Genomic DNA, 20353 nt, shown 5'->3' with positions numbered 1-20353 from the left:
CCCGTCACAGACTCCTGGGGTAAATTCACATTGAGATCCTCCTGTGGCGTCCCATCACAGACTCCTGGGGTCAGACAGAGTGAAGCTCCCTCCACACTGTCCCATCACACACTCCCAGGGTCAGACACAGAGTGAAGCTCCCTCTACACTGTCCCATCACACACTCCCAGGGTCAGACAGAGTGAAGCTCCCTCCACACTGTCCCATCCCACACTCCCAGGGTCAGACACAGAGTGAAGCTCCCTCTACACTGTCCCATCACACACTCCCAGGGTCAGACACAGAGTGAAGCTTCCTCCACACTGTCCCATCACACACTCCCGGGGTCAGACACAGAGTGAAACTCCCTCCACACCGTCCCATCACACACTCCCGGGGTCAGACACAGAGTGAAGCTCCCTCCGCACCGTCCCATCACACACTCCCGGGGTCAGACACAGAGTGAAACTCCACTCAGGGATGCCAATGGGCAGCCATTTTGCCCGGCTCTAGCCCCTTGTCATTAACCTCTGCGACAAAGACCATCTTGTTGGTGCCTACCATTGGTGTAGCTAGACTCAAGATGGTCTGGCACACAATTCTGGCTGTGGTTTGTGTCTGGAGACGGTGATCAAGTTGGCAGGGGGCAAAGGTCAACACAAAATTGGCTCCCTCAGCCCTGCTACGATGGCAAATCATCACCCCAGTCCATTCAATCCCAACAATATGAAGGATTTGCCCCCTTCCAGTGCCCAGAAGGGGAAGGCAGCCCCACTCCTCACGTTATTACCAGCCACATTCACCAACCCCAATGCACCATGATCCACCCCCTTCCTCCATTTTCAAATCGTAACCGTCTGTCACCATCTCTCCGCCTGCCCTCCGCGGCTTAACGGACAGCGCCGACTGGCCAATAGACGAGGGCAGTGGCGCTGACTGACGTTCAGCGCAGGACCAATAGATGGCCTAGTAGAGTCGGGAGGCGGACCTTCCGGGAGAGGGCTGATAAGGGCCTAGGATTCGGGCTACTTCCTGTGTGGCTCGGGCTGCCGCCGAGGACGGAGCTCCGGTTTAGGTACAACATACCGATACACTCCATTCAGCTGATCAGGGCGTGGGGGAAACGGGACTGGCGTGCAGGAATTCATGGCGAAATCGTTTGGAGAAGTTGGATTAACATAGCGAGGATCTGCGCTTGAATGGGAGGTTAACGTGACTATTTCCTGGTTACAGAAAGATACAGAATATAGAGGGATCTTCACCCCGGGAGGTGAATGAGGCAGTGTACGGGGGGGGGGGGGAGATCACCCCGGGAGTGAATGGGACAGTGTAGGGGGACATCACCCCGGGAGTGAGTGGGACAGTGTAGGGGGACATCACCCCGGGAGTGAGTGGGACAGTGTGCAGGGAGATCACCCCGGGATGTGAATGGGACAGTGTGCAGGGAGATCACCCCGGGAGTGAATGGGACAGTGTGCAGGGAGATCACCCCGGGAGTGAATGAGGCAGTGTACGGGGGGGGTGGGGGATCACCCCGGAGTGAATGGGACAGTGTGCAGGGAGATCACCCCGGGAGTGAATGAGGCAGTGTACGGGGGGGGGGGGGAGATCACCCCGGGAGTGAATGAGGCAGTGTAGGGGGAGATCACCCGGGAGTGAGTGGGACAGTGTAGGGGGAGATCACCCCGGGAGTGAGTGGGACAGTGTAGGGGGAGATCACCCCGGGACGGTGAATGAGGCAGTGTAGGGGGAGATCACCCCGGGAGTGAGTGGGACAGTGTAGGGGGAGATCACCCCGGGAGTGAATGGGACAGTGTAGGGGGAGATCACCCCGGGAGTGAATGAGGCAGTGTAGGGGGAGATCACCCCGGGAGTGAATGGGACAGTGTAGGGGGAGATCACCCCGGGAGTGAATGAGGCAGTGTAGGGGGAGATCACCCCGGGAGTGAGTGGGACAGTGTAGGGGGAGATCACCCCGGGGAGTGAATGAGGCAGTGTACGGGGTGGGGGGGGGGATCACCCCGGAGTGAATGGGACAGTGTGCAGGGAGATCACCCCGGGATGTGAATGAGGCAGTGTACGGGGGGGGGGGGGAGATCACCCACGGGAAGTGAATGGGACAGTGTAGGGGGGACATCACCCCGGGAAGTGAGTGGGACAGTGTAGGGGGGACATCACCCGGGAGTGAGTGGGACAGTGTAGGGGGACATCACCCCGGGAAGTGAGTGGGACAGTGTAGAGGGAGATCACCCCGGGAGTGAGTGGGACGGTGTAGGGGGAGATCACCCCGGGAGGTGAGTGGGACAGTGTAGGGGGACATCACCCGGGAGTGAGTGGGACAGTGTAGGGGGACATCACCCCGGGAGTGAGTGGGACAGTGTAGTGGGGACATCACCCCGGGAGTGAGTGGGACGGTGTAGGGGGACATCACCCCGGGAGTGAGTGGGACAGTGGTAGGGGGACATCACCCCCGGGAGTGAGTGGGACAGTGTAGGGGGACATCACCCCGGGAGTGAGTGGGACAGTGTAGAGGGAGATCACCCCGGGAGTGAGTGGGACGGTGTAGGGGGAGATCACCCCGGGAGTGAGTGGGACAGTGTAGGGGGAGATCCACCCCGGGAGTGAGTGGGACAGTGTAGGGGGAGATCACCCCGGAGTGAGTGGGACAGTGTAGGGGGTGATCACCCCGGGAGTGAGTGGGACAGTGTAGGGGGTGATCACCCAGCGAGTGAATGGGACGGTGTGCGGGGAGATCACCCCGGGAGTGAATGGGACGGTGTAGGGGGAGATCACCCCGGGATGTGAATGGGACAGTGTAGAGGGAGATCACCCCGGTGAGTGAGTGGGACAGTGTGCAGGGAGATCACCCCGGGAGTGAATGGGACGGTGTAGGGGGTGATCACCCCGGGAGTGAATGGGACGGTGTGCAGGGAGATCACCCCGGGAGTGAATGGGACGGTGTGCAGGGAGATCATCCCGGGAGTGAGTGGGACAGTGTAGAGGGAGATCACCCCCGGGAGTGAATGGGACGGTGTGCAGGGAGATCACCCCGGGAGTGAGTGGGACAGTGTAGGGGGAGATCACCCCGGGAGTGAATGAGGCAGTGTACGGGGGGGGGGGGGACATCACCCCGGGGAGTGAGTGGGACAGTGTAGGGGAGATCACCCCCGGGAAGTGAATGAGGCAGTGTAGGGGGAGATCACCCCGGGAGTGAGTGGGACAGTGTAGGGGGAGATCACCCCGGAGTGAATGGGACAGTGTAGGGGGAGATCACCCCGGGAGTGAATGAGGCAGTTGTTAGGGGGAGATCACCCCGGGAGTGAATGGGACAGTGTAGGGGAGATCACCCCGGGAGTGAATGAGGCAGTGTAGGGGGAGATCACCCCGGGAGTGAGTGGGACAGTGTAGGGGGAGATCACCCCGGGAGTGAATGAGGCAGTGTACGGGGTGGGGGGGGGATCACCCCCGGAGTGAATGGGACAGTGTGCAGGGAGATCACCCCGGGAGTGAATGAGGCAGTGTACGGGGGGGGGGGGAGATCACCCCGGGAGTGAATGGGACAGTGTAGGGGGACATCACCCCGGGAGTGAGTGGGACAGTGTAGGGGGACATCACCCCGGGAGTGAGTGGGACAGTGTAGGGGGACATCACCCCGGGAGTGAGTGGGACAGTGTAGAGGGAGATCACCCCGGGAGTGAGTGGGACGGTGTAGGGGGAGATCACCCCGGGGAAGTGAGTGGGACAGTGTAGGGGGACATCACCCCGGGAGTGAGTGGGACAGTGTAGGGGGACATCACCCCGGGAGTGAGTGGGACAGTGTAGGGGGACATCACCCCGGGAGTGAGTGGGACGGTGTAGGGGGACATCACCCGGGAGTGAGTGGGACAGTGTAGGGGGACATCACCCCGGGAGTGAGTGGGACAGTGTAGGGGGACATCACCCCGGGAGTGAGTGGGACAGTGTAGAGGGAGATCACCCCGGGAGTGAGTGGGACGGTGTATGGGGGAGATCACCCCGGGGAGTGAGTGGGACGGTGTAGGGGGAGATCACCCCGGGAGTGAGTGGGACAGTGTAGGGGGAGATCACCCCGGGAGTGAGTGGGACAGTGTAGGGGGGTGATCACCCCGGGAGTGAGTGGGACAGTGTAGGGGGTGATCACCCAGCGAGTGAATGGGATGGTGTGCGGGGAGATCACCCCGGGAGTGAGATGGACGGTGTAGGGGGAGATCACCCTGGGAGTGAATGGGACAGTGTAGAGGGAGATCACCCCGGGAGTGAGTGGGACAGTGTGCAGGGAGATCACCCCGGGAGTGAAATGGGACGGTGTAGGGGGGTGATCACCCCGGGAGTGAATGGGACGGTGTGCAGGGAGATCACCCCGGGAGTGAATGGGACGGTGTGCAGGGAGATCATCCCGGGAAGTGAGTGGGACAGTGTAGAGGGAGATCACCCCGGGAGTGAATGGGACGGTGTGCAGGGAGATCACCCCGGGAGTGAGTGGGACAGTGTAGGGGGAGATCACCCCGGGAGAGTGAATGAGGCAGTGATAGGGGGGGGGGGGACATCACCCCGGGAGTGAGTGGGACAGTGTAGGGGGAGATCACCCCGGGAGTGTGAATGAGGCAGTGTAGGGGGAGATCACCCCGGGAGTGAGTGGGACAGTGTAGGGGGAGATCACCCCGGGAGTGAATGGGACAGTGTAGAGGGAGATCACCCCGGGAGTGAATGAGGGCAGTGTAGGGGGAGATCACCCCGGGAGTGAATGGGACAGTGTAGGGGGAGATCACCCCGGGAGTGAATGAGGCAGTGTAGGGGGAGATCACCCCGGGAGTGAGTGGGACAGTGTAGGGGGAGATCACCCCCGGGAGTGAATGAGGCAGTGTACGGGGTGGGGGGGGGATCACCCCCGGAGTGAATGGGGACAGTGTGCAGGGAGATCACCCCCGGGAGTGAATGAGGCAGTGTACGGGGGGGGGGGGGGAGATCACCCCGGGAGTGAATGGGACAGTGTAGGGGGACATCACCCCGGGAGTGAGTGGGACAGTGTAGGGGGACATCACCCCGGGAGTGAGTGGGACAGTGTAGGGGGACATCACCCCGGGAGTGAGTGGGGACAGTGTAGAGGGAGATCACCCCCGGGGAGTGAGTGGGACGGTGTAGGGGGAGATCACCCCGGGAGTGAGTGGGACAGTGTAGGGGGACATCACCCCGGGAGTGAGTGGGACAGTGTAGGGGGACATCACCCCGGGAAGTGAGTGGGACAGTGTAGGGGGACATCACCCCGGGAAGTGAGTGGGACGGTGTAGGGGGACATCACCCCGGGAGTGAGTGGGACAGTGTAGGGGGACATCACCCGGGAGTGAGTGGGACAGTGTAGGGGGAGATCACCCCGGGGAGTGAATGAGGCAGTGTAGGGGGAGATCACCCCGGGGAGTGAGTGGGACAGTGTAGGGGGGAGATCACCCCGGGAGTGAATGGGACAGTGTAGGGGGAGATCACCCCGGGAGTGAATGAGGCAGTGTAGGGGGAGATCACCCCGGGAGTGAATGGGACAGTGTAGGGGGAGATCACCCCGGGAGTGAATGAGGCAGTGTAGGGGGAGATCACCCCGGGAGTGAGTGGACAGTGTAGGGGGAGATCACCCCGGGAAGTGAATGAGGCAGTGTACGGGGTGGGGGGGGGATCACCCCCGGAGTGAATGGGACAGTGTGCAGGGAGATCACCCCGGGAAGTGAATGAGGCAGTGTACGGGGGGGGGGGGGGAGATCACCCCGGGAGTGAATGGGACAGTGTAGGGGGACATCACCCCGGGAGTGAGTGGGACAGTGTAGGGGGACATCACCCCGGGAGTGAGTGGGACAGTGTAGGGGGACATCACCCCGGGAGTGAGTGGGACAGTGTAGAGGGAGATCACCCCGGGAGTGAGTGGGACGGTGTAGGGGGGAGATCACCCCGGGAGTGAGTGGGACAGTGTAGGGGGACATCACCCCGGGAGTGAGTGGTGACAGTGTAGGGGGACATCACCCCGGGAGTGAGTGGGACAGTGTAGGGGGACATCACCCCGGGAGTGAGTGGGACGGTGTAGGGGGACATCACCCCGGGAGTGAGTGGGACAGTGTTGGGGGGACATCACCCCGGGAGTGAGTGGGACAGTGTAGAGGGAGATCACCCCGGGAGTGAGTGGACGGTGTAGGGGGAGATCACCCCGGGAGTGAGTGGGACAGTGTAGGGGGGAGATCACCCCGGGAGTGAGTGGGACAGTGTAGGGGGGAGATCCCCCCGGGACGTGAGTGGGACAGTGTAGGGGGTGATCACCCCGGGAGTGAGTGGGACAGTGTAGGGGGTGATCACCCAGCGAGTGAATGGGACGGTGTGCGGGGAGATCACCCCGGGAAGTGAATGGGACGGTGTAGGGGGAGATCACCCTGGGAGTGAATGGGACAGTGTAGAGGGAGATCACCCCGGGAGTGAGTGGGACAGTGTGCAGGGAGATCACCCCGGGAGTGAATGGACGGTGTAGGGGGTGATCACCCCGGGAGTGAATGGGACGGTGTGCAGGGAGATCACCCCGGGAGTGAATGGGACGGTGTGCAGGGAGATCATCCCGGGAGTGAGTGGGACAGTGTAGAGGGAGATCACCCCGGGAGTGAATGGGACGGTGTGCAGGGAGATCACCCCGGGAGTGAGTGGGACAGTGTAGGGGGAGATCACCCCGGGAGTGAATGAGGGCAGTGTACGGGGGGGGGGGGGGACATCACCCCGGGAGTGAGTGGGACAGTGTAGGGGGAGATCACCCCGGGAGTGAATGAGGCAGTGTAGGGGGAGATCACCCCGGGAGTGAGTGGGACAGTGTAGGGGGAGATCACCCCGGGAGTGAATGGGACAGTGTAGGGGGAGATCACCCCGGGAGTGAATGAGGCAGTGTAGGGGGAGATCACCCCGGGAGTGAATGGGACAGTGTAGGGGGAGATCACCCCGGGAGTGAATGAGGCAGTGTAGGGGGAGATCACCCCGGGAGTGAGTGGGACAGTGTAGGGGGAGATCACCCCGGGAAGTGAATGGGACAGTGTAGGGGGAGATCACCCCGGGAGTGAGTGGGACGGTGTAGGGGGAGATCACCCCGGGAGTGAGTGGGACAGTGTAGGGGGAGATCACCCCGGGACGTGAATGGGACGGTGTAGGGGGAGATCACCCCGGGAGTGAATGGGACGGTGTAGGGGGTGATCACCCCGGGAGTGAATGGGACGGTGTAGGGGGAGATCACCCCAGGAGTGAGTGGGACAGTGTAGGGGCAGATCACCCCGGGAGTGAGTGGGACAGTGTAGGGGGAGATCACCCCGGGAGTGAATGGGACGGTGTAGAGGGAGCTTCACTCTGCGTCTGACCCCGGGAGTGAATGGGACGGTGTAGAGGGAGCTTCACTCTGCGTCTGACCACGGGGAGTGTGTGATGGGACGGTATGTGGGGGAGCTTCACTCTGTTTCTGACCCCGGGAGTGTGTGATGGACAGTGTGGAGGGAGTTTCACTCTGTGTCTGACCCCCGGGAGTGAATGGGACGGTGTAGAGGGAGCTTCACTCTGTATCTGACCCCGGGAGTGTGTGATGGGGACGGTGTGGAGGGAGATTCACTCTGTATCTGACCCCGGGAGTGTGTGATGGGACAGTGTGGAGGGAGTTTCACTCTGTGTCTGACCCCGGGAGTGTGTGATGGGACAGTGTGGAGGGAGATTCACTCTGTGTCTGACCCCGGGAATGTGTGATGGGACGGTGTGGAGGGAGCTTCACTCTGTGTCTGACCCCAGGAGTGTGTGATGGGACAGTGTGGAGGGAATTTCATTCTGTGTCTGACCTCGGGAGTGTGTGATGGGACAGTGTGGAGGGAGCTTCACTCTGTGTCTGACCCCAGGAGTGTGTGATGGGACAATGTGGAGGGAGATTTTATTCTGTGTCTGACCCCAGGAGTGTGTGATGGGACAGTGTGGAGGGAGATTTTATTCTGTGTCTGACCCCAGGGGTGTGTGGTGGGACAGTGTGGAGGGAGATTTTATTCTGTGTCTGACCCTGGGAGTGTGTGATTGGATGGAGGGAGCTTCACTCTCTCTCTGACTGCAGAAGTGTGTAATGGGTTGGTGGGGAGGATGTTGCATAATCCCTTAGATTTTTGACGTGTTGCAATAACTTCTGTGTCTGTGCAGGTCCAAGGCCCAAACATGTCTCTGGAGGAGCTGAAGTATGTTGCCATCCTCACTGGCTCAATCCCCATTGGATTCTGCTTGAAACAGACCGGTATGTTCCACAATGGTCCACACTCTCACCTGCTACTGGGGGGGATCTGTATTAGTTTGCAGACATAATTTTCAGGCTGGGAAAATGGGCTTTGGCCTCCACCACAGTCTGTGGCAGAGCATTCCACAGATTCACTATTCTCTGGCTAAAAAATTCCTCCTTACCTCTATTCTAAGGGTCACCCCTGAATTTTGAGGCTGTGCCTTCTCGTTCTGGATACCCCCGCCATTGGAAGTATCCTCTCTACATCCACCCTTTCTGATGCTTTCAACATTCAGTAGGTTTCAATGTTCACATTCTTCTAAATTCCAGTAAGTTCAGGCCCAAAGCTGGCAAATACTCCTGATATGTTAACCTCTTCATTCCCAGAATCACCCTCATGAACCTCCTCTGGACTCTCTCCAATGACAACACATCCTTTCTGAGATATGGGGCCCAAAACTGATGACAATACTCCAAGTGTGGCCTAACTAGTGTCTTATAAAGGCTCAGCATTATCTCCTTGCTTTTATATTCTATTCCCCTTGAAATAAATGCCAACATTGCATTTGCCTTCTTTACCATAGACTTGACCTGTAAATTAAACTTCTGTGAGTCTTGTACAAGGACTCCTCAGTCCCTCTGCACCTCTGATGTTTGAACCTTCTCCCCATTTAGATAATAGTCTGCACTATTGTTCCTTTTACCAAAATGCATTATCATATGTTTCCCAACACTGTATTCCATCTGCCACTTTTTGGCCATTCTTCCAATTTGTCAAAGTCCTGCTGTAATTGCATTGCTTCTTCAGCACTACCTATCCCTCCACCTATCTTCGTGTTATCTGCAAACTTTGCCACAAAGCCATCAATTCCATTATCCAAACACTGACAAACAAGTGAAAAGCATCGGGCCCAATACTGACCCCTGAGGAACACCACTAGTTACAGAGAGCCAACCAGAAAAGCCCCTTTTTATTCCCATTTGCTGCCTTCTTCTGTCAGCCATTCCGCTACCCATGTCAGTATCTTTCCACTAGTGCCATAGGATTTTACCTTGTTAGGAAGCCTCATGTGTGTCACTTATCAAATGCCTTTTGAAAATCCAAGTAGATGACATTCACTGACTCTCCTTTGTCCACCCTGCTTGTTACTTCCTTGAAGAACTCTTAACAGATTTGTCAGGCAAGGTTTCCCTTCACAGAAACCATGCTGATGTTGACTTATTTTATCATTAGTCTCCAAGTACCCTGAAACCTCATCCTTAGTAATAGATTCCAACACTTTCCCAACCACTGATGTTAGGCTAACTGGCCTTTCTTTTGCCGTCCTCCCTTCTTGAAGAGTGGAGTGACATTTGCAATCTTCCAGTCCTCCAAGACTGTGCCAGAATCAAGTGATTCTTGAAAGATCATGACCAATGCATTCGTTATCTCTTCAGCAACCTCTCTCAGGACTCTGGGATGTAGTCCATCTGGTCCAGGTGACTTATCCATCTTAAGACCTTTGAGTTTGCCCAGCACGTTTTCCTTTGTAGTAGTAATGCACTCACTCCTGCTCCCTGACACTCATGGACCTCTGGCACATGTCTTCCACAGTGAAGACTGATACAAAGTACCCATTAAGTTCATTTGCCATTTCTTTGTCCCCATGACTACCTCACCAACATCATTTTCCAGTGGTTCAATATCAACTCTCACCTCCCTTTTACTCTTTATATGACTGAAAAAACTTTTCGTGTCCTGCTTCATATTATTGGCAAGTCTCTCATGCCTTTGTAATCCCCTTTATTCCATTGTGATACTGAGTCACCTGACATGCTTCTCCCTCTCAGATTGTAGTATGAATTCAATCATATTATGATCACTGCCTCCGAAGGGTTCCTTTACTTTAAAACTTTAAATTCCCTAATAAGATCTGGGTTATTACACAAAACCCAACCTAAGATGGCTTTCCCCAAGTAGGCTCAAGCACAAGCTGCTCTAAAAAGCCATCTCGCAGACATTCAACAAATTCCCTCTCTTGTGATCTGACACTAACCTGATTTCCCCTTGCGTGTTGAAGACCCCTATTACAATTGTGACATTACTCCTATTACATGCCTTTAAGGCTGACTTATACTTGTGCGTACGGGCTACGCCATAGGCCTGATTTAGAATTTTGCGTAGCCCTACACCGTAGCGAGCATGCGTAGTTGTGTTTGTGTTGCTCTGCAATTCACCGCCAAAACGCTAGTTGGCGGTGGGGTTTCTATGCCACTGTGTTGAGTTTCTTCATGAGAGACATAGACAAGGAAATTCATTTCAAATATTTTCGGATGTCGGCAGGTAGACTTGACGATCTGGTTCATCGTCTCCAACCATTTATTTCACATCAGTGTACGGGCATGGCGGAGAAAAGCAACTGGAAATGCAATGCTACCAAGCGGACCAATCACAGTTGTTGCAGTCTGTGTCACCATGACGCATGAGTTACATTTTTGGGGAGGTGCACGTCACCCTACGGCGTAGGGTACACGGTACCTACGGCATACGTTTGACGCAGAAGTATAAATTGGGCTTTATCCAGCTCCCTTTGCAATGTCAACTCTATATCTTGGCAAGTATTTGGAGGCCTATGTTGTTGAGGCATTATGTTGCAGTTGTACAAGATGTTGGTGAGATTTACGAGGATGTTGCCGGGACTTGAGGGACTGATTTATGGAGAGAGGTTGGGACTTTATTCCTGAAATCATTGAAAGATACAGCTCAGAAACAAGCCTTTTTATATGACCCTATCTACCTGTGACACCACTTTCAATGAATTACGGACCTGCATTCCCAGATCCCTTTGTTCTACTACATTGCTCAGTGCCTTACCATTCATTGTGTAAGACCAACCCTGGTTGGTCCTGTTGAAGTGTCCTACCATTCATTGTGTAAGACCAACCCTGGTTGGTCTTGTTGAAGTGTCCTACCATTCATTGTGTAAGACCAACCCTGGTTGGTCCTGTTGAAGTGTCCTACCGTTCACTGAGTAAGACCTACCCTGGTTGGTCCTGTTGAAGTGTCCTACTGTTCACTGAGTAAGACCTACCCTGGTTGGTCCTGTTGAAGTGCAACACCTCCCACTTGTCCCTCTGCTGAGTGACTGAACCATCTTGACCAACCTCCCATGAGGGACCTTGTCAGATGCCTTGTAGGCAACATCCACTGTCTTGTCTTTGTCAACTTTTGTAAGCTGCCTTGAAAAACTATAAAATTGGTTAGATATGATCTACCACGAAGCCATGCTGACTATCTTTAATCAATCCACGTCTATCCAATTACTCATATATCCGGTCCCTGAGAATGCCTTCCAAAAACATTCTCACTATTGATGCCAGGCTCACTGGCCTATAATTTCATGGTTTATTTTTAGAGCCTTTCTTTAACAACAGAACAACATTGACTATCCTCCAAACCCCTGGTACCTCTCCTGCCGCAAAGGATGATTTAAATATCTCTGCCAGTGCCCCAGCACTTTCTGCACTTGTCTTCTGCAGGGTCCTAGAGAGCACCTTGTCAGTCACTGGGGATATTTCCACCCTAATTTGCCTCAAGACAGGAAAAACCCTCCTCCTCTGAATCTGTATCGGGTCCATGCTGCTTTGCCTCACTTCCATAGACTGCGTCCATCTCCTGAGTAAATGCAGATGCAAAAAGTGTATTTAAGATCACCCCTTCTCTTTTGGTTCCACACGTGGATTACCATTCTAATCTCCAGAGGGCCAATTTTGTTCCTCGCAATCCTTTTGCTCTTAATATATCTGTAGAACCCCTTCGGATTCTCCTTCACCTTGTCTGTTTGGACAACTTCATGCCTTCTTTTAACCCTCCTGATTTCTTTCATAACTGTTCTCTTACATTTCTGAGCACCTGATTTGTTCCTATCTGCCTATATCTGCTATGCACCTCCTTCTTTTAACCAGAGCCTCAATATCTCAGAAAAACCAAGGTTGACAGACACATACAAGCTTTGTACTCTCAAAATCTCACTTTTGAAGGCCACCCACTTACCAAGTACAAATTTGCCAGAGAACAGTCTGTCCCAATCCACACTTGCCAGATCCGTTCTGATGCCATCAAAACTGGCCTTCCTCTAATTTAGAATCTCAACCTGAGGACCAGATTTCCTCTTCCATATTTACTTTGAAACTAATGGGATTGGGTCACCGGATGCAAAGTGTTTCCCTACACAAACTTCTGTCATCTGCCCTGTCTTATTCCTTAATAGATAATGTATCGCACTCTCTAGTTGGGACCTCTATACATTGATTTAGAAAACTTTCCCGAACCTATTTGATAAACTCTATTCCATCCAGCCCTTTTACAATATGGGGGTCCCAGTCAATGTGTGGAAAGTTAAAATCACCTACTGTCATAACTTTATGTTTCTTGCAACAGCCTGCGATCTCTTTACAAATTTGTTCCTCTAAATCCCAAGGACTGTTGGGTGGTCTGTAATATAGGCCTATTAACATGGTCATACCTTTCTTATTTCCCAGTTCCACCCATAACGCCTCGCTAGACGAGTTCTCCAGTCTGTCCTGATGGAGCACTGTCATGATATTTTCCCTGACTAGTACCGCCTCCCCCCCCCCCTTTAATCTCTCCGCTCTGTCGGGACCCCAGAATATTGAGCTACCAGTCTTGCCCCCTCCTCCAACCAAATCTCACTCATGGTTACAACATCATAATTCCAGGTGTTGATCCGTGCCCTGAGCTCATCTGCCTTTCCACGATACTTCTTGCATTGAAATATGTGCAGCTCAGGACACTAGTTGCACCATGCTCAACTTTTTAATTTCTAACTTTGTCTGTCTCCACTATCCACTAACTGTTCCTATCCCCCTTCACTTCTAGTTTAAACCCTGCCCACCCCATGCAGTATGAACAAACTTTGCTGATCGGATATTAGTTCCTTTCCAGTTCAGGTGCAAACCGTCTCTTCTGTACAGGTTCCACCTTTCCCGGAAGAGAGCCCAATCGTCCAAAAATCATATGCCCTCCCTCCTGAGCCACGTATTAATCTGTAATCTTCCTATTTCTGGCTTCACTAGCACGTGGCACAGGTAGCGATTCTGAGATCACAACCCTGTAGGTCCTGCCCTTTAACTTAGCACCTAACTCCCTGAACTCATTTTGAAGAACCTGGTCATTCTCCTACCCATGTCATTGGTAACTACATGAACCACAACCTCTGGCTGTTCACCGTCCTACTTAAGAATGCTGAGGACTCAATCTGAGATATCCCGGACCGCAGCACCTGGGAGACTCCAGAGATGTGTGTCAGACATGGCTGTAAGCAGCACTGGGGCCTCACAGGGGACTGTATTGTCTTCTTTCCTGTTTACCCTGTGTACTTTGGACTTTAGATACAACACTGATTCTTGTCCTTTGCAGAAATTCTCTGATGACTCAGCAATATTTGGGTTTATAAAGGGTGGACGGGAGGATGAGTACAGGGTTCTGGTGGAGGACTTTGTCAAATGGTGCAAGCTGAATCATCTGCAGCTCAACATCAGTCAGACAAAGGAGATGGTGATGGACTTTAGGAAGACTGAGCCTGCACTGCTCCCTGTTACTACTGATGGTGGGGATGTGGATGGGGTGAGAACCTTCCAGTACCTGGGGGTGCACCAACACGGAGGCTGTGTACAAGAAGGGCCAGAGTTGCCTCTATCTCCTGAGGAGACTGAAGTCCTTTGGAGTATGCAGGCCTCTCCTTCACATATTCTACCGGTTTTTTGTACCAGAAAGATCTTCTATGCGGTGGTGTACTGAGGCAATGGCATCAACAGGGGTGTTACCATCAGGCTCAATAAACTGATTCGAAAGGCTGGCTCTGTTATAGGGGTCAAACTGGACAGACGGGAGGCTGTGGTAGAACAAAGGACCCTCTGGAAAACCCTGACAATTCTGGACAATGTTTCTCACCCTCTGCATGCCACCTTGGCTGAACAGAGGAGCATTTTTAGTAAAAGACTGAGACAACTGCGCTGCTTCAATATGAGGTCATTCTTACCCTTGGCCATTAGGCTCTATAGTGAGTCAACCTATAGTGGGGGAAGTGATGACGCCCCTCCTGTTAGACTGTTTGTGCTAACTTATTCTTTTTATTTCACTTCTAATATTTATATTTGTGCACTTGGAATACTACCGTGACACTGTAATTTCCATTGGGATCAGTAAAGTATCATCATCAAACCATTCTCATCCACAGAACCACCCTCCAGTTCCCCTAACCCTGTCACCACAGTTCGCCTCTTCTCCCCCTCCCCTTCCCTTCTAAGTCAGTGCCAGAGATCCGACCTCTGTGACCTTCCTCTGCTAGGTCATCCCCCCCCCACCAGTATCCAAATTAGTATACCTATTGTTGAGGGGGATGGCCACAGGGGTACTCTGTACTGGCTGTTTAACCCCTTTCCCCTTTCCCCTTCCTGATGGTCGTCCTGTGTCCTGCACCTTAGGTGTAACCAGCTTTCTTTATATCCTATCTACCCCTCAGCCTCCCAATTGGTCCAGATATTTTCCAGTTCCAGATCCAACTCCTTAATGCAGAGTGTTAGAAGCTGCAGCAGGATACACTTCTCACAAATGTAGTCGTCAAGGAGACAGGAGGTCTCCCTGCCTTCCCACATCCCTCAAGAGAAGCACTCCACTATCCTGCCTGGTATCTCCCTACTATCCTAACCAAGCAGATAGAAAGAATGAAAAACAAGGAACTAGTCAACCTTCAGCTTGTTCTTTTGCTTTCTCAAGCCTTGAAAACCTTCACTCTAATGCTGACCTCTCCGATGATGGCCGCTTCAAAAATGGCCCATAGAGTGTAGGAGACTGAGACGTGTATAAAACCATGGAGGACACAGATTGGGTGAATGAGCACAGTCTTTTTCCCAGGGTTGGGCAATCAAGAACCAGAGGTCACAGGTTCAAGGTGAGAGGGGGAAAGAGATTTAATAGGGACCCAGGGGGCAACTTTTTCCACCCAGAGGGTTGTCCGTCTATGGAACGAGCTTCCAGGAGAAGAGGTTGAGGCTGGAACTTTAACAGCATTGACAAAGGCACATGGACAGGTGCACGGATAGGAAAGGTTCAGAAGGACACGAGTATAATGTGACCAACTAGAACAGGCTTAGTTGAGAATCTGGGCTGGCATTGATGATTGGTGAATGGTCTGTCTCCATGTTGGACGCGTTATTTGTCAGAAGCGGTTCACACCTGACGCCGATACAGAGGGAGCGCCACGGGAAGCCGTGGGTGGTGGGAATCCTGCCAGTGACCCTCTCTCTCTCTCTCTTGCCACCCCACAGGGAAGCTGGGGAGACAGATCAGCGCCACGCTGATCGGGTTCACTATTGTGGCGGCAACCTGTGGCCTTCACACCTTCCATTCGCTCCTGTGCATCTTCATCACCTGGGCAATCATCAGGTTCTGCACCAGGTACGTGTCCATCATGTCCCTCGATCCCTCGCCCCTCACCGAGACCTGCTGCTTTGCTCTCTACACCCACAACTGTGTGGCTAGACACAGCATAAGTGCCGTCAATAAATTTGCCAGCAACACAACCGTTGGCAGGGTTTCAGATGGTGACGAAGAGGAGCACAGGAGTGAGATAGATCAGCTTGTTGAGTGGTGTCGCAGCACAACCTTGCACTCAACGTCATTAAAACACAGGAAGTGATTGTGGACTTCAGGCAGGGGAAGTCAAGGGAACACACACCAGTCCTCATCAAGGGATCAGAAGTGGAAAGGGTGATTAATAGAACATAGAACAGTACAGAACAGACCTTTTGGCCCACAGTGTTGTGGCAAACTAGGTGAAAAGTGAATCAAAAAACCCTCAAACTAATCTCTCCTACCCTCCATCTGCACAACCCTCCATCTTCCTCACATTCATGTGCCTATCCAAACATCTTTTAAAAGCCTCAAATGTATTTGCCTCTACCACCGTATCAGGCAGCACGTTCCAGGCATCCACCCCTCACATCCCCTCTCACCTTCAGTGCATGCCCTCTGGTATTAGACATTTCATGTGGAAGGCACTAGCAGTTCCAGGTGTCGGGGGCATGAAGCGTATGAAGCTGCCAGAACTAGATAGAAGGTCCTTCGGAACCTGAGAGGTCTGAAGGTAGGTAAGTCACCTGGACAAGATTGTGTATACCCCAGAGTTTTGATTCCCACTCTTTGTCTTGCTGGCATTGAGGAAGAGGTTATTTGTCTGGACCAGGCCTTGACTCGACTACCTCCTCTCCAAAGGCCATCTCATCATTGTTGGTGAAGAGTCCCACCACTGGCAAGAAGCACGGGCCCGTGTGAACACTGGAGGAATGAAAAGCCTCCCTGCAGCGGCATCAAAGGCACAGAGCATCGCTCACAAAGAAACACAGACTCAATTTTTCACAGAAGGAAGACAGTTGGTAATGCCGTTACTGTACCAAGCCGGTGATTAGGCTTGTGCCAACTGGTTGAAGGGAAGTAGCCGATCCTGAACCTGGTGAAGTGGGGCTTCGGGCTTCTGTACCTCCTGCCCGATGGGAGATGCGAGAAGATGGCACGGCCTGGACAGTGGCGATCTTTGACGGTGACCTTGCCTCCCTGAGGCAGCACCTGGTGTAGATACTCCCGATGGTGGGGAGAGATGTACTGGGCTGAGTGAGTACACTCTGCAGCTTCTTACCTTCCTGACCGTACCAGACCGTACCTGACCGTACCAGACCCTACCAGCCTGTATCTGACCGTACCAGACCCTAGCTGACCGTACCTGACTGTACCTGACCCTACCAGACCGTACCAGACCCTACCAGACGGTACCTGACCGTACCAGACCGTGACGTAACCAATCAGCATACTCCCATCTTCAATCGTTTAATTGGAGGAGGGCAAATGACACACGCTGAAAGGAGCTGGAGGGGGTCAGCCGTTGTCTGTGTCTGACCTGTGTAAGCAGCAAGATCTCCTGATGTGGACCCCCCAACGAAGTCAACAATTAGTTGCTTTACCAGGGCAGTGGGAAGTGTAGACAAACTTAGCTGTAGGCAAAAGAACTGGGGGTAGAGTTTTTTTCCTCTCCCACAATTCATTCTTTTTCCTCCTTTATATCTGCTCAGTTAAAACAGTAGGGATGCCCGGCAGGATAGTGGAATGCTCCTCTTGCAGGATGTGGGAAGGCGGGTTGACCTCCGGTGTCCCTGACCACTACACCTGCGAGAAGCGCAACCATTTGCAGCTTCTAACACTCTGCATTAAGGAATTGGCTCTGGAACTGGATGAAATCTGGATCAGTGGGAGGTTGAGGGGGTGATAGTGCAGGACTCAGGAAATCGGGTGACAGTCAGAGGGGAGAAAGGGTTATACAGTCAGTGGCCATCCCCTTCAACAACAGGTATAAAACATTCAATACTGTGAGTGGGAAATGGCCCAGCAGAGGAAAGGCACATCTCTGTCACTCAGAAGGGAAGTGAGGGGGGAGGGAGAGAGAAGAGTTGAGCTGTGGTGAAACTTGTTTGCAGGAGGGGCAGGACTGGCAGCTCACTATTCCAGGGTTCCGATGTGTTAGACACGACAGAGTGGGAGAGATTAAAGGAGAAGGGACGGCATTACTAGTCAAGGAAAATGTCACGGCAGTGCTCAGTCAGGACAGATGGGAGAACTTGTCTAGTGAGGCATTTTTGGGTGGAACTGATAAATAAGAAAGGTGTGACCACGTTGATTACAAACCACCCTCCCAAATTCAAGGGTTTTAGAGGAAGACATTTGCAGAGAGATTGCAGAATGTTACAAGGTTGGGTATAGCAGGTGGTTTTAACTTTCCACATATTGACTGGGACTTCCATACTATAAAAGGACTCGATAGCATCGTATTTGTCAATTGTGTTCAGGGAAGTTTTCTTGACCAGTATGTAGAAGTCCCAACGAGAGAGAGTGTGAAACTTGATCTGCTATTAGGGAATGAGGCAGGGCAGGTGACAGAAGTTTGTGTCGGGAACAGTTTGCATCTCGTGATCACAATGCCATTCGTTTCAAAGGAAATGTGGAAAGGGGGAGGTCTGGTCCGCGGACAGATTCTGAATTGAAGAAAGGCCAATTTTGATAGTATCAGAAAGGATTTGGCAAGTGTGGATTGGGACAGGCTGTTTTCTGGCAGAGGTGCACTTGGTAAGTGGAAGGCCTCAAACGTGAGATTTTGAGAGTGCAAAGCTGGTACGTGCCTGTCAGAGTAAAGCAGGAGATTACAGGCCGGTGAGTAAGTTGCGGGAAAGTTATTAAAAGGGATTCTAAGGGCCTGGATATACAAGTCTTTGGAGAGACATGGACTGATTAAGGATAGTCAGCATGGTTTCCTGCATGGTAGGTCACGTCTAACCAATCTTATAGTTTTTCAAGGAGGTTTCCAGTAAAGTTGATGAAGGCAAGGCAGTGGATATTGTCTACATGGACTTTAGAAAGGTATTTGACAAAGTTCTGCATGGGAGGCTGGTCACAAAGGTTCAGTCGCTCAGCATTCAAGATGAAATTGGATGAAAGTAAATTGGATTAAACATTGGCTTTGTGGGAGAGTGGTAGTGGATGGCTACCTCTCTGAGTGGAGGCCTGGGACTGGCAGCTGCATGGATCCGTTGCTGTTTCTCATCTGTATCAACAGTCTGGATGATCATGTGCTTAACCGGATCAGCAAATTTGCGGATGACAAGAAGATTAGGGGTGCGGTGGACAGTGAGGAAGGCTATCATGGCTTGCAGAGGGATCTGGACCGGCTGGAAAATGGAATTTAATGCAGACAAGTGCAAGACATTGCACTTTGGTTTGGTAGGTCTGACAGTGAACGGTAGGGCATTGAGTGTGATAGAACACAGGGATAGAGAACACAGAACCATCGTTCACTGGGTGTGGCGGAACACGGGGATGGGGGCCTGTCAATACAGAACCATCGTTCACTGGGTGTGGCGGAACACGGGGATGGGGGCCTGTCAATACAGAACCATCGTTCACTGGGTGTGGCGGAACACGGGGATGGGGGTCTGTCAATACAGAACCATCGTTCACTGGGTGTGGCGGAACACGGGGATGGGGGTCTGCCAACACAGAACCATCGTTCACTGAGTGTGGTGTCACAGGTAGATAGGTTATAAAGAAAGCTTTTGGCACATTGACTTCCATCATTCAAAGTATTGAGTACAGGAGGTGGGATGTTATGTTAGTTGTATAAGAGGTTGGGGAGGCCTAATTTGGAGTATTGCGTGCAGTTTTGGCCACCTACCTACAGGAAAGATGTGAATGTGTAGAAAGAGTACAGAGGGCCTGAGTTATAAAGAAAGACTGAATAGTTCAGGACTATTTTCCTTGGAATGTAGGCGATTGAGAGGAGATTTGATAGAGGCATACAAAACCTGGGCTGTACTTTTTTATGCCTATGATTAAATGACTGTAGCTCTTTTTTTTTTACTGACGCTGAGTGAAAGATTTGTCGTTCTGGCTCCACTCACCGAGGTGTCCAGTCTCACTCCAGTACGGGATTTGGAGTATTGTGTTCAGTTCTGGAAAGATGGAAAGAGTGCAGAGGAGATTTCTGAGGATGTTGCCAGGACTTGAGTGACTGAGTTATACTGAGAGGTCAGTCAGTTTAGGACTTTATTCCTTGAAGCAGTGTTGGAGACTGAAGGGCACAGGTAGGGTGAATATACACAGGCTTGGGCAAGCAAGAACCAGAGGGCACAGGTTTAAGGTGAGAGGGGGGAAAGAGGTTTAATGGGGACCCGAGGGGCAACTTTTTCACCCAGAGGGTGGTCTGTCTATGGAACGAGTGGCCAGAGGTTATCTGTACAGCAACCGCTCTCTCTCCCACCGCTGTCTGTGCCGCCAGCCGCGCTGGCAGCTTGTTGTGTGTACTTAGAAAATGATAGGCGGCAGTTAACCAGCCGCCGTGCATAAGCACCTACCACCCTGCACTGGAGACCACTAACGTCGTCAGACACAGTATAAACACACAGAGTACTCAGGTAAGTAACACCTGTAGCAAGGCTGAGACCGTTTGCTGCTGTGGTTCAAAATGCTTTCCAAGAAAAGAAAAGTTGACATCGAACGTCGGA

At 52.7% G+C, this 20353-nt stretch overlaps 1 protein-coding gene across 1 annotated transcript in view; it reads left to right on the top strand.

Annotated features, from left to right (window-relative positions):
• The first annotated feature begins 1024 nt into the window (after window positions 1-1024).
• The window catches only part of mboat7 (membrane bound O-acyltransferase domain containing 7), a 77681-nt gene continuing 58352 nt past the window's right edge, over window positions 1025-20353 (top strand). Inside the window, exons 1-3 of the mRNA XM_072246343.1 lie at window positions 1025-1182; window positions 8177-8266; window positions 15578-15707. Coding sequence (XP_072102444.1) covers window positions 1179-1182; window positions 8177-8266; window positions 15578-15707 — 224 coding nt within the window. The 5' untranslated portion in view covers window positions 1025-1178. The remainder of the gene's footprint in view (window positions 1183-8176; window positions 8267-15577; window positions 15708-20353) is intronic.

This window comes from Mobula birostris, chromosome 29 (genome assembly GCF_030028105.1).
Source record: "Mobula birostris isolate sMobBir1 chromosome 29, sMobBir1.hap1, whole genome shotgun sequence".
NCBI lineage: Eukaryota > Metazoa > Chordata > Chondrichthyes > Myliobatiformes > Myliobatidae > Mobula > Mobula birostris.
Note: the sequence above shows the minus strand (reverse complement) of the source record. Positions and strands in the feature narration are given on the sequence as shown.